Source organism: Natator depressus, chromosome 9 (genome assembly GCF_965152275.1).
Source record: "Natator depressus isolate rNatDep1 chromosome 9, rNatDep2.hap1, whole genome shotgun sequence".
NCBI lineage: Eukaryota > Metazoa > Chordata > Testudines > Cheloniidae > Natator > Natator depressus.
In genome coordinates, this window is record NC_134242.1 from 41,004,504 (window position 1) to 41,018,662 (window position 14,159).

The following is a 14,159-nucleotide window of genomic DNA, read 5'->3' on the forward strand; positions in this document are numbered from 1 at the left end:
CAAAATACTCAGTTTAAATTTCATTGTGAAAACATATGACTGCTCTGGCTTTAAAGCTCTTGGTTACAGTGCCTGAAGGATGCTATAAAATAAATTATAACTGTGTTGTACCAAGTGTCATTTACATATTTTTTCTCTGTCTGTCTGTTTTATGTACAGACAGAGGCGGTGTTAATGCTGCACTAGTCACTATGATCCATAGCATTCCAGTTATTGCACTTTATAGAATAGCACTGCATATGAAAACTGTATTTTTCTTTTCTCACTATATGAAAGCATTAATAAAAAAAGATTATAAACAGCATCAGAAATTCAATTAACTCATTCCCCCTCCTTTGCACACATATGGTCTGTATCATGGTATCTGAAGAAATAATTACAAGGTGACAACATAAAGCACTTTATACTAAGGGGCTTTTGGGCCACTAGTGTCTTCAGACAAGCAGGTGGGATTTTCTGATCACACACTGCAGTTATGCTACCTCATTGTTAGTTCTGGTGTGTTTCGATGTTTTCCAAAATCCCTAGTTAACTTACTGGATTTAATCCTTTGATCGCTGCAGACTCTCGTGATTTGGGATGGTGATAAATTAGTATGTGTCCAGAAGGGAGAGAAGAAAAACAGAGGCTGGACACACTGGATTGAAGGAGATAGACTGCATTTGGTAAGAGCTGACTTTCATGACTATAGAATGTAACAGAGACTGTGGAATAGTATAGTTACTATAGTTCCAAGGATTTTTCTTATTCATTTTACTCACACAGCTCTGATACCTAAACTCTAAAAACCCCTCTCTACCAGAACCCCGGCTGTTTAATTTGTCTCCACCTACTTCCTAAATAAACCACAAACCTACAGTGACTTTTGGTCCAGTTCACTGCACTACAGCCCTTAACCCTTCCAGTTACATAGCACATCCAATTCCTTCCGCATTTTGAGTAAATACTAAAAATAAACCACAGCATTTATATGCTGAATAAAACCTGTAAGAAAAATATTTTTTGTCATTCCAAAAAATGAGTTCTAGCAAGAACTATGCAGTTATCCAGATGAGAAAAAACTCTCCCAGAATACACAGGGAAACCTAGTGAGCAATCTATAGTGTAGTTATCTTGTGCTACTGCTCCCGCTCCCGCCCCACAAAAAAAAAAGTCAAACAGTTGAGTTAGTAAACGGGGATGCAAAGAGAAATGCAGCAAGCCGGAGAGATGCCATATGGGCCTGTAAAGAAAATAAGCAGTCAATGACATCTGGAAAAAGAAATGAGAGCATACGGAGGAACACTGGAGTCCCAAGAAGAACAATTGGTAAATTGTGCATGGTAATGCTGGATGTTATGGGCTCAGAAAGAGACAGTAACAGGCAGAATCACACAGCTTTTAGTGAGTAGTTTAATACTAACTTCACCAGATTTGGATCTGTATAGATAGTTAGGAATTATTTTGCCTATCAGAATATGAATTTCTTCACCCTAGAACTGGATTGCTGGCTATAATACAGAGCTCAAAGTTATCTATTTGATGGACAGTATGTATTAATATTTTCTTTTTAGCATGTCTCCTCTATTTATCACATGAAGAGCCAGATCCTCAGCTGGTGGAAATTGGCATCGCTCCATTGACTGAAGTGAAGCAATGAAAACTTGCACCAGCTGAGGATCTGCCTTGAAGTCTTTTCTTGTTAGAATTAATTTTGTGCAGTTATATAAGCCACATTTTACACTCTGGATGGTTGTGATGGCCATCTAACTACCACTGGAAGGTCAATCAGATTAATAAAAAAAATACTATTGTTTTCTTCAATCTAAGCAGAAACCACTGTCACCCAGCTGACAGACAGACTTCTACTACCCTATTACAATATAAATTCAAAATTTGCCAATAATTCCATTAATGAAAGTTCTCATTATTGGCACCAGGATTCAAACTGAGATCTCTGGAAACAGGAGGACCTAGTGGGCTGGTGTATGAGTCTCTTGAAACACTATTGGCCTTGTACCCATCCTTTCTGAGACTTCCCTCCACCCTCTTTTTGTAATTCCCTTGTTGCTTCAGTGCTTCTAATAAATTATAGTATGTTGTTTTAATAATAGAGTATGCAAAGCCACACCATTACAGAGCCATTTCAATGCATTTTTCATTTTTATACTTTTTAAAACTCAAGTGTCAAAATCTAATTATCACAACCTGCAATGCATGTCAGCTAATTAGGGCTCCATAGAACATACTGCTTTTTTTAAAATAAGCAACACTCTTCTTGATGTTGTGGTTCAGCTGGTCTTACAGTGATTTTTCAAGGGGGGTGCTGTAGATGGGAAATATAGCTCAGAATAATATATACTTACCAATTGTTTTAATGCTGTAGGAGCTGACATGTGAAGACCAGGTGTGCCATCAAGTATTTAAGAAGAAAAAGTAAGCTAACCAGAAAGTCCAACCGGTTCCACACTGTGCTATTATGCTATTTGGGTTTTTTAAAAGCTATGTAATGACTGCTTGACACTGCCATGTAAGTGCGTTTCTGTGCACTGTTAACTAAGGCAAACACATCCTTTAACACTAACATTGAAACACTTCTGCATGTTTTAAGGTCTCTTGCCTTTCAATCCAGAGTTAAATAAAAATAATTCTCATTCTTGTAATTACTTCTTTCACTTCTAAAATCCTGGTAATTTTTCCAGAAGTAGGACAGTAAGTCCTCTAAGAACAATCCAGTAACTAAACAGTCACAGTTATCTCAACAACAGAACATCTTTCTGTGGTGCTGTAATATCATAATATGTTTGGATGAGTGAGTGCAAATCTGACATTCATTGTACTGCTTCTATTTAATTTAGTTCTGGGTCACTAAATCCATAGTTTCAGGCAACAGGGTGGCTCAACAGATTTGTAATAGGATACACAGCCTTTCACATCTAGGTCACTAATTTGAATTCAGCCCAGGTCCATAGCTACTGAAAATTCTTACCAGCTGACAACTGTTTGATGTGAAAAGTGTTGGTGTTTTCTTAGTCCAATCCTAATAGACAGATGCCCACAACCCCAAACCAACCATCATAATTGGCTATTTATTTAGTAATCTCAGTGGAGAGAACAGAGACTGAACTAATCTCTCAACTCAAGAGCTGGTCTCTATAGTTAAGCTTGAAGCACATTGACAGGGGCTGCATGTGGAAGCCTGCACAACAATTATGCATGCTGCACCTATTCTGTGTGTAAACAGTCTCCTGTGCTCTCAGTCTTGAACCTTGTATCTTTTACGGTTTGTTGTTAGTCTGTAGTTTCCAGCTCTCTCTTTGGGTATCTACAGTTTAATTACCTGACTGTTTAGGGTTTTCCAAAGGACTTTGTGCTGTTTGCTGGGGACAAGTTTAAATCAACCATGGATGATAAAGGACCCATGTTTTCAGTAGATGGAGCCTGAAATCATGGTGCCAAATGTGCACCATATATGTATCAGTATTAACATGATACATATTTGGACACCCAGATACTTATAAGTGCTGGGCAAATATATGTGCATGAACTTTTATTATTATTTATTTTATTATTAACTGATCTGAGCCTCCACTGGTTGAAACTGATGCTGTTATGGCATTCTTTGTGTGATTAAAGACTGATGGTTTTCTGGTCTAACATAGCGGTAACGCATCTGTTTGTCGAGGGTTGTCCACAAAGATGAGGCAGTTCCTTACTACTTGTTAAACCCACCTCTGGAACTTCCACCAGAAACAGGTGGGCATTGTTCAGCTGAATTCTTGTTATGTTACGTACCAGAGTTCTCTTGGTACTAGGTGGGTTTATGGGATGGAAGTGGGTGGCATGTAAATCACTGATTATAGATGGGGAACTTTAAACTTTTGAGACCGGATCCTGTCTTCTTTCTGATCTGTCCGGTCTCAAAAGTTTAAAGTTCCCCATTACCCTATTTGGGTAATATCACTTTCCTACACACATTCTGGAGTAAATAATTTCAGGCTTTTGCAAATGGGAAAGGAAGATGTGCCTCAAGGTGATCCATGCTGAAAAACCATCCTCTTCTTTCTGCTATTTCTGGGCCCCCCATGTACTTTATGCTATGCAAGAACTTTTAATGAGCTTTAGAACTGTATGCTCTGCAGTGGAGATAGATGTGGGGTGATCCATTGTGTTGTGATATACTTATTTGAAGAAATACAGACTAATTTATACAATACACGTTAGGGCAGGTTGGTCTCCAAGCTGTGTAAAACCCCCATTTCCCGCTCAGCAGGTGAACTATTTGCATTAAAGAAAAGGACCTCACATATAAATATAAAACTCATTCAGAATTTCTCAGCTACCTGGTAATGCGGTACTGTCTCAACTGTTTTGAAAAACTGTCCTTCCCACAGAATGAATGTCATTTAAGAATTGTTCAGAAGGAGGACCAGCTACAAGCCACCAATTGGCCCAGGAAACCAATGAGGTTGGCTACAAACACTGTAGTTAACTCATTGCCTAGGAGTTAGAGCACAGGTCTGCGCATCAGCAGCATTACCTGCCACTGGAAATAACACCCGTGTGTGAGGGAAGTGTTTAGGGTGGGATTTTCAAATGTGCTCAGCCTTTGCCTAACTTTCATAGTAATCATAGAATATCCGGGTTGGAAGGGACCTCAGGAGATCATCTAGTCCAACCCCCTGCTCAAAGCAGGACCAATCCCCAATTTTTGCCCCAGATCCCTAAACGGCCCCCTCAACGATTGAACTCACAACCGTGGGTTGAGCAGGCCAATGCTCAAACCACTGAGCTATCCCTCCCTGCTTTGAGCCTGTTAAAGTCAATGGGCATTTTACTATTGATTTTAATGAGAGCAGCGTTAGATAATGCTGAGGGCTGTAGAAAATCCCACCTTTAGGGTACATCTACGCTCCAAAAAAAAATACTATTAATAATGGGGGTAGCAAGTCTCAAGTCCAGGTCAACTGACTCAGGCTCATGGGGCTATGGGGCTAAAAATAGCAGTGTAGACATTCCCACTCTGACTGGAGCCTAGGCTCTGCCACCTTTCCTGCCTTTCCAGGTTTCAGACCCTGGGCACCAGCCCAAGCAGAAACATCTGTATTGCTATTTTTAGCCCCATAGCATGAGCCCTGTGAGCCCATTTAGTTGACCCAGACTCTGAGACTTGCGGCTGTGAGTTTTGGGTTTGGTTGGGGTCAGTTTGTTTTGTTTGTTTGTTTGTTTGTTTTTGCAGTGTAGACATACCCTTAATGCACAATGGCTGCTTCCCAGGTTTCCTCCCCCAGATCCATGGTGATCCAGCCACGTGGTATTTGCACAGTGTGGCTTCCATGATCATACTGCAGAACAACCACTATCTCTGACTTTCCTGCTTGTGGAGCATTTCTGCCCCACCATAATTTCATAAACCCCTCGCACCACACTGGAAAAGGGCCCTAGGGCTGTTAAACAAGCATTTACTTGATGAAGGCTTGATGAAGACAAATAAAGAGGCACTGACAAAGTCATTTAATTACAACATTTGTCTGTGCTCTTTCTAACTGGTGAGCATATAGTTAGCCTTGGTGGAGGGAGATTAATAGAAGCAACAGATGCCTTCAGATTTTTAATGCAGATTTTTCCCCCCACTAGAACAGGCTCTTTTCAGTTTTAATTTGTGATTGATTCCAAGGGCAGGGGTTGCAGATGTTTTAATTTTGGCTTGCTGATTATACTTGTTATGCAGATGGTGAAGATTAGCTGGAATCATTTTGTGAAAATGAGATTTAAAAATAATAATAACAAGCCAAGCTTTTTGAGAGCCGCAAGGATTTTGTCAATTATTTTCTGAGTTTCACACTTTTGCTAATTATAACTTGTGCTGCAGTGATTCAGTCATCACTAAGTAAGGGAAAGAGGGCAACAAATGACAGTGCATATTGCAGAGCTAGCGGACCATGAACCTATGGCCTCATTAGCAAGAAAGCCCTCTGCGACTGGATGTAGGGCCCTGCCTCAGCATACATACACCAAGAGGTAAACTCCTCGCTACACTCTACAGCTGCTTACACCCAAACAGCAGAACAAGTTGGAGAAAAGGAGCCGGGCTTTGAGCCAGGGCCTGAGACTCCTCTGCCTTGAATGCTTGTGCTATTCACACCTGTGCAAAGTAAGTGTCAGTCTCTACCAGATCAGAGTGGTAGAGCTTGATACTCCTCTAATTTATGCTGTCAGCAATAACTGCACTGAAATGTCATGGGTGTAAAACTAGTGTAAGTGAGAGGAGGATCAGGCCCATGCTTAATTACTACTCACTGCACAGGGGTACGTGTTTACAGAAGGTGCAAGTCAGAGGCAAATCAGACCCTGAGGCCTGAGTCAGGAGCTAAGGCCTTGTCTACACTATAAAGATGTACCATTTAACAATACTGTACAAATACCTTAGTGTGGATACAGTTATACTGGAATAACAGTACTTTCTACCAAGATAGCTACAGACAGAGGAATATGCTACCATATGATCCCTTCATACCAATATAATTGCATCCACACTAGGGATGGTTTAAAAAAATATCATACCCCTAACAAAAAGAAAAGGAGTACTTGTGGCACCTTAGAGACTAACCAATTTATTTGAGCATAAGCTTTCGTGAGCTACAGCTCACTTCATCGGATGCATACTGTGGAAAGTATAGAAGATCTTTTTATACACACAAAGCATGAAAAAAATGGGTGTTTACCACTACAAAAGGTTTTCTCTCCCCCCACCCCACTCTCCTGCTGGGAATAGCTTATCTAAAGTGATCACTATCCTTACAATGTGTATGATAATCAAGGTGGGCCATTTCCAGCACAAATCCAGGGTTAAACAAGAACGTCGGGGGGGGGGGGGGTAGGAAAAAACAAGGGGAAATAGGTTACCTTGCATAATGACTTAGCCACTCCCAGTCTCTATTCAAGCCTAAGTTAATTGTATCCAATTTGAAAATGAATTCCAATTCAACAGTCTCTCGCTGGAGTCTGGTTTTGAAGTTTTTTTGTTGTAATATCGCAACTTTCATGTCTGTAATCGCGTGACCAGAGAGATTGAAGTGTTCTCCGACTGGTTTATGAATGTTATAATTCTTGACATCTGATTTGTGTCCATTTATTCTTTACGTAGAGACTGTCCAGTTTGACCAATGTACATGGCAGAAGGGCATTGCTGGCACATGATGGCATATATCACATTTGTGGATGAGCAGGTGAACGAGCCTCTGATAGTGTGGCTGATGTTATTAGGCCCTGTGATGGTGTCCCCTGAATAGATATGTGGGCACAGTTGCAACAGGCTTTGTTGCAAGGATAGGTTCCTGGGTTAGTGGTTCTGTTGTGTGGTATGTGGTTGCTGGTGAGTATTTGCTTCAGGTTGGGGGGCTGTCTGTAGGCAAGGACTGGCCTGTCTCCCAAGATTTGTGAGAGTGTTGGGTCATCCTTCAGGATAGGTTGTAGATCCTTAATAATGCGTTGGAGGGGTTTTAGTTGGGGGCTGAAGGTGACGGCTAGTGGCTTTCTGTTATTTTCTTTGTTAGGCCTGTCCTGTAGTAGGTGACTTCTGGGAACTCTTCTGGCTCTATCAATCTGTTTCTTCACTTCCGCAGGTGGGTATTGTAGTTGTAAGAATGCTTGATAGAGATATTGTAGGTGTTTGTCTCTGTCTGAGGGGTTGGAGCAAATGCGGTTGTATCGCAGAGCTTGGCTGTAGACAATGGATCACGTGGTGTGGTCAGGGTGAAAGCTGGAGGCATGTAGGTAGGAATAGCGGTCAGTAGGTTTCCGGTATAGGGTGGTGTTTATGTGACCATTGTTTATTAGCACTGTAGTGTCCAGGAAGTGGATCTCTTGTGTGGACTGGACCAGGCTGAGGTTGATGGTGGGATGGAAATTGTTGAAATCATGGTGGAATTCCTCAAGGGCTTCTTTTCCATGGGTCCAGATGATGAAGCTGTCATCAATATAGCGCAAGTACAGTAGGGGTGTTAGGGGACGAGAGCTGAGGAAGTGATAGTGATCACTTTAGATAAGCTATTACCAACAGGAGAGTGGGTTTGTGTGTGGGGGGGGAAACCTGGATTTGTGCTGGAAATGGCCCAACTTGATTATCATACACATTGTAAGGAGAGTGATCACTTTAGATAAGCTATTCCCAGCAGGAGAGTGGGGTGGGGGGAAAGAAAACCTTTTGTAGTGGTAAACACCCATTTTTTTCATGGTCTGTGTGTATAAAAACATCTTCTGTATTTTCCACAGTATGCATCCGATGAAGTGAGCTGTAGCTCACGAAAGCTTATGCTCAAATAAATTGGGTAGTCTCTAAGGTGCCACAAGTACTCCTTTTCTTTTTGCGAATACAGACTAACACGGCTGTTACTCTGATACCCCTAACAGACCAACTGCTAACAAGCAAGTGTAGACCTGGCCTCAGGCCAACCTTTTCTAAAGCCTGTGTGGCTACAAATACCCCCTCAGGCTGCTCTCTTGTGACTCAGGTGGGAGCTATCAAAGCTGGTGGTCAACATGTTTTCTGTCTACCCCAGACCCTTACAGAGCATGCCTGTGCCTTGACAGGATTTAAATCAGTGAGCCCTGTACAACAGGTACATGCAGTGATATCCAGGAGGGGGGCTCTGGAATGCTACTTGTGGAAATTCTGCCACCAAATGCGAGGGAGAGAGTTGGGTTGTTTGTATCTGCCTCTGATGGAGTCAATCTAGCTGGATGCTGCTAAATCACCTTTGCTAGGGATTACTTCAGTGGGGCTCCTGAGGACAATGTAAAGCTTTTAAAGCCTTTCCCCAAGCACAGGCATTGCTGAGAGACCCACCCTTCCCTAAGAAGCAGTACTTCCAATAAGTCATCTCACTGGACTCACGCCACCTGAGAACACAATGACCTAAAACCCTTTACTGGCATTTAACTATGTAATAATAGTGCTTATGAATTATCTGCAGATCTCCTGACACCAGTGGGATTTTGGAACATATAGCAGAAGCCTATGACCCTTAGGTTCCTAAAAATTACTGCAAAAGTCTGGCCTAACAAACCTGAGGTGAGTGCTGTACTGTTTGAAGTACTGGTGACAGGTGGGTCTGGGCCCACCCAAAATGAAAGTGCCCCCCTCGGTTAATTGTGAGGAACTATTGATCCCAGGCAACAATTTATTATGAGGGACAACAAATGAAAAAAGCCCAGGAGCAGGTGTGAGGGTCAAAGGTAGAAAATCAGGGACCTGGAGGAGGAGACCTCACAAAAAACATCCAACTGTCCCCAAAGGTTTCCAGGGAGTCAGCGGACCCTGCCCAGAGGAACTTTGCCTGAGGACATGATTGTACAAGGGATTGGAAATAGGATTCGCAGTGGCAGGGCACCGACCCATCCATCTGCCTCCCCAAGATGATGGATAGCTCTCTTGGCCAACACCAGTATGAGGTGAATGAGGAGGTCCTGTGACTTTGTGGGGGCACAGATGGGAGCTGTAAGGAAAAGTGTAGCCAGAAACTCAGGATGAGGTTCTGGAGGAGCCAGAAAAGGGGCTGCAACCTTATTCACACTGCATAGATGTGCAAATAAAAGGGACATGTGCCAGGGGATTCGTGAACTGCCCAGGTATACCCCAGTGCTTACGGCTCCATGGAGAAGCCACCAGCCAATATCCCAGGCAGGCTGTGGAACCTGAGTGGAGTACAGACTGGTGCACTGGGGTTCCTCCCCCCACTCAGCTGGCAACAGGTTCTGCCACATGGTGTTGGGGTGGGACGTGAGAAAGTGGATGGTGTGAAACACGAGCATGTACAGATGTTCTCTGGGTGAGGTTCACAGGCAGACCATCTGGATGTTATGCAGCCAGCTCAGGTGGCATGTCAGGGGTGCCCAGAGAGGCTTGCAGGACCCATGCTCAAAGACAAGTTCCTGAGGTGAGAGGTGGGCAGGGAGCACCCACCCACAGGACCCGCTTGAGGAAAAGCATGAGAAGCAGGAAGCACAGCTGCCCTCATCTCCTGGAGCACATGACAGGGGGCATGCAGGGTGGGCAGTCCCATGCGCTGGCCAGACTCCATGGGGTCCACCCAGTACCACTGATCATAAGGTGGCACCAGCCAGGACCATCCTCTGGCACACCCAGGGGGACTGCATCACCTGCACCTAGAGATGGGGTTGCATAGCAGGGGTTCTGCAAGGAGGTCTCACGAACAGCAGCCACCATGGACCAGGGCATGTAAACTAGCTTCCAAGTCTTGAGGAGGTCCTGGTAAAGACTGGCAGCCCAGAGAGATCTCGGCGGAGACCTCTGATTGCACCCAAGCAGAGCCAAGAAGCAGCAATAACAGTCAACCCTCTTCATATGCAGCCCTCTGCTGTGGTGGTGTTGCTGGTGGGGAAAGGTCCCAAACTAGCAGATTTCAACATCAACACTCTGAGCAGTATATCGGCAGTCTATGCCTTCCAGGGCTATTGGGTCAGGCAGTTTGCACACTTAGGCAGTCATAACTGCATCAGTTACACGAGTCATGTCTTCAAGATTTTCTTTACAAGTATGATGACTGGCAACATTTTTTTAATGGAAGCTTAAATTCTAATGTCTTCATGTGACTCCTGGAGTGGGGGACATAGGCACAGGCCTGTAGTGCCTATACACTTATCCAACCCTACCTACTCTGCCACTAGGCTACCAACACTAAACCTAAAATTTTCTGCCTTTTCCCCCTATGTGTTGCTTAAAAAAAATTCCCTTCCATATTATCACATTGTGTGGGGTGACTGACCCTGCACATGAAGTAGATTCAATGCCACTGTGTCAGAACAGGTGCTTCCATTTGCTCAAATAAGAGGGCAGGGCAGCACCTGAAGCCTATAAAGGACCAGGGAGTGCATGATCTAGTGAATTAGAGCTGTCTAGAAAAAGGTTGGTAGGAGAGGTGAACAACCAGAGTGAAGTACTCCCTGAAGGAAGGTAGTAGGAGGGTGTTGTTGTTTTTTAAGCTGACATCCCAAACTAGTATTATAGGATTGTGTTGCCTGCTGCTTTGTAAAGTGGAGAGCTAAGGGCTGAAGGCAAGGGAGTAATGGAGGGACTTGACTGCTGTGGTCTCTGCACTGGAGAGTTGAATGCTGGGGATTGGTGAGAGGGCCAGGGGGAATGAGGGACGCTCTCTTGGTGAAGATGAGCTTTCAGCAGGGAGACTGAGGCCTCTGGCTGTGAAGGGGGGGGTTACATTACAGCTGGAAAAGCTGGTGTCCCTCTTCTGGCAGAGGGATACAAGACAGCTGGGGTGCCTGCTATGCTGGAAGATGCCAGTGTGTGGTATGTTGGGTATCATGTATTGGTATTTTAAGGGCTCTCTATGCTGCGTGATAAATGCACTGGCTTGTGACCTGTATTTTGGACTATTTACACAATGTTTTTGTAATGAACTAGTTCCAAGGAAGGCTATTATTGAAGTAAGAGAGCCTGAAGTGGACTCCTTTACAGGGAAAACTTGGGAGGGACATTTGGCCTCTGCCTGCTGGAAGAAGGTGCTCCAAGTGGGGCCACTCTGACGTTGGCATTCTGAAATACAGGTAAAACAAAGGACGGGAGAAGGACATCAGAAACTGTATTGCAATCTGAGCAAATTCATGGTATGATTACTTCAGGGTGAGAGGCTTGCAAGGTTTTGAGACGCTGCTGTTGAACACCAATTAAAATGATATCGGTAATGCTGGCAGGCTCTGAGCAGAATGCTGACTCTTTGAACTCCATTCACTGCGAATGACTTCTCCATATGGTGTAGGAGTACTTTCACAGTGCTGCTTTCCAGTGCCTTCATGGTGTTCAGTGCAAAATCAGTTGGGAAGGGGGTGTAGTTTGTACTCTCCTATGACTAGCTTGTATTGCACTTAATTTGTCAGCACTCTATTTTGTTAAACAATTAGACCAACTGCCTGTGAAGTTTGTCTTGTTTTTGGGGGGACTTTCTTGAGTTATCATGGGCCCATTACAGCGTCCACTTTTGTATCATCAGCCAATCTTAAACAGTCTTTCTCCCAATTGTTAACACACCTATTGTAAAAAAACAAGAGAGCCTTAGGTACCCTGGGAATCCTATTCTCTCTTCTTTAGCCATTTCCATATTATGCTTTGGATCCCTGCTGTTTTTTTAGTTCGGGTAATCGTCTGTCATAGAGTTGCTTATTAAAGCCTTACTGAAAATCTAGGCAAACCCCATCATAGACGCTATCCCCGTGAGCCCTATTTGTGACTTCAGAAAAAGTCAGGTATGAAAGTTACTTGGAATATTTCCCTGATAACTCCATACTATTGCTGTGTGGGGTGTCTCTTCCATCCTACTTTAACAATTCAGCGAGCAGTGTCCAGTGTTGCTTCTTGTCACCACAGTCAAGGACTGGCATTCTTTATGCCTTCCATGCCCTATAATTTCTCAATTGTATTTGCTGCCTGTTTCCTCTTTAACCTTCACCCTCCAAAAAGAGGATTTAAAAAAATGTCTACAGTGGGTAATTTGTGAACTTCTAAAATTATAATAGTTCATTGTTTATCCTCTTCCTCTTGCATTTTGGGAAGCTTTAAAATATAAATCTTTATAAATCTTAAATTTCCCTGATGTTTTTCTCAGCAGTCACTCCTCTTTTCCCAAGTTCATATACTGCTTGGAAAAGAGAATTTGAGTCACGTGTGCTTCAGTTACTAAAAGTATATATCCTTCTTGGAGGGGCACTGAAGATAAAAATTACTAGCCAATAAAATGTAATTGGAGGGTTTTTCTAATGCAGTAGTGCTTCACTGTGGCTTCCAGTGGAGTGGTCCTAATGCCTGTCTGAATAATTTAAATATGCCTCTTCAACACATTACTTCAAAAATACTTTTTCCTCTTGTAGCCTTGTTTATGAATCTGGAAACACACCCTAACTTGGTCTGAGAAGGACTATTGTGCTTTAGTCCTGAAAGCAGGGGAAGCCTTTGTTAGTCTGTTGGCGTGACAACAGGACAAAAAGCACACTTTCAAAATGCGTAACTTTATCTTTTCCCTTTCTCTTGGTTTAACATCAGCGTTCGTTAGAATTGTGAGTACAAATTTAATTGTAGACTTGGGGTCTGATCTTGTAGCCCTTGCTCATCAAGTAGCCTCATTTACTTTCAATAGCACTACTTTAGTGAGTAAGTATAGCAAGATCGGGAGGGACCTTGTTTTGAATGAAAGCAGCTCAGTTTGGATATTCTGTAAATAGAACAAGTAACTGGTTTTGAATTAATAATTAATATCCACACAATTTATTATGGAGTATTGCTACTTGAAAATCTAGCTCTGGCTTAAAATTCCCTTCCAGTTAAGAGACACATGAGTTATAGAGCAGTTTTAAAAAATTATTATTACACTAATTTTGAAGATATTAGCACAATAAGTCACATGGATTTCTACTGATACAAACTGGAGTTTAGAAACTAGAGTTACATGCATTTACAGTACAAATTATCCTTGTCACTGTCACTACATGTGTAGTAGCATTCATTTTTGTTTCTGTTTCAACCATATAACAAATATAACTACCACATTACATGAAAAATTCGGGGGGGCAGGCGAAGGACTTCATTATGGACTCCTTCTCATTTAGCTGGCTACAATACATCACCGAAAATAAGATCATAAGGCAAGTTTTCTAGTTGCCTCCAAAAAGTGACATGTGGATTTAAATTTTTAGAAATAAACGACAAGGCTAATCTAATTAGATTCTTATTCTCTAAACACTTTTGAGGTGAGTGCCAGTAACCTATTCCAGAAATGTACCTGGAAGATGAGCTTTATTGGTTAGAGGATTAAAGCAGAGTTGAAGGACTCCCTTTCTGAAATAATGGCCTTAGTTCTCTGAAAACACAGATTGCTATTTGCTACTAATGGGTGCCCTGAGCAGTATTACAGCAAATTGCTTTCCTTGACGACATGAACTGAATATACAGAAAACCTGAACACTTAATTAAAATGATAATATATCAAAAGTCACTAAAGCAAAGCAACTGTCTTCCAGAGACAGGCTTTGTATGATCATAATTGAACGGCTTCCCCTTTAGTGAACTCAAGCCATTAAAAACGGGATACAAGACCTGATTGTCCAATGCCTTGCTTGTTGTGTGGTAATCTCTACAATTGTGCAAAAGGACT

General features: G+C 42.6%; 1 protein-coding gene across 1 annotated transcript in view; it reads left to right on the plus strand.

The window, feature by feature from the left end:
* RBP2 (retinol binding protein 2) overlaps window positions 1-14,159 on the plus strand; it is a 39,023-nt gene that overhangs the window by 6,578 nt on the left and 18,286 nt on the right. The window contains exons 3-5 of the mRNA XM_074962980.1: window positions 564-665; window positions 2,366-2,415; window positions 8,955-9,052. Of these exons, the coding sequence (XP_074819081.1) occupies window positions 564-665; window positions 2,366-2,415; window positions 8,955-9,009 (207 nt within the window). The 3' untranslated portion in view covers window positions 9,010-9,052. The remainder of the gene's footprint in view (window positions 1-563; window positions 666-2,365; window positions 2,416-8,954; window positions 9,053-14,159) is intronic.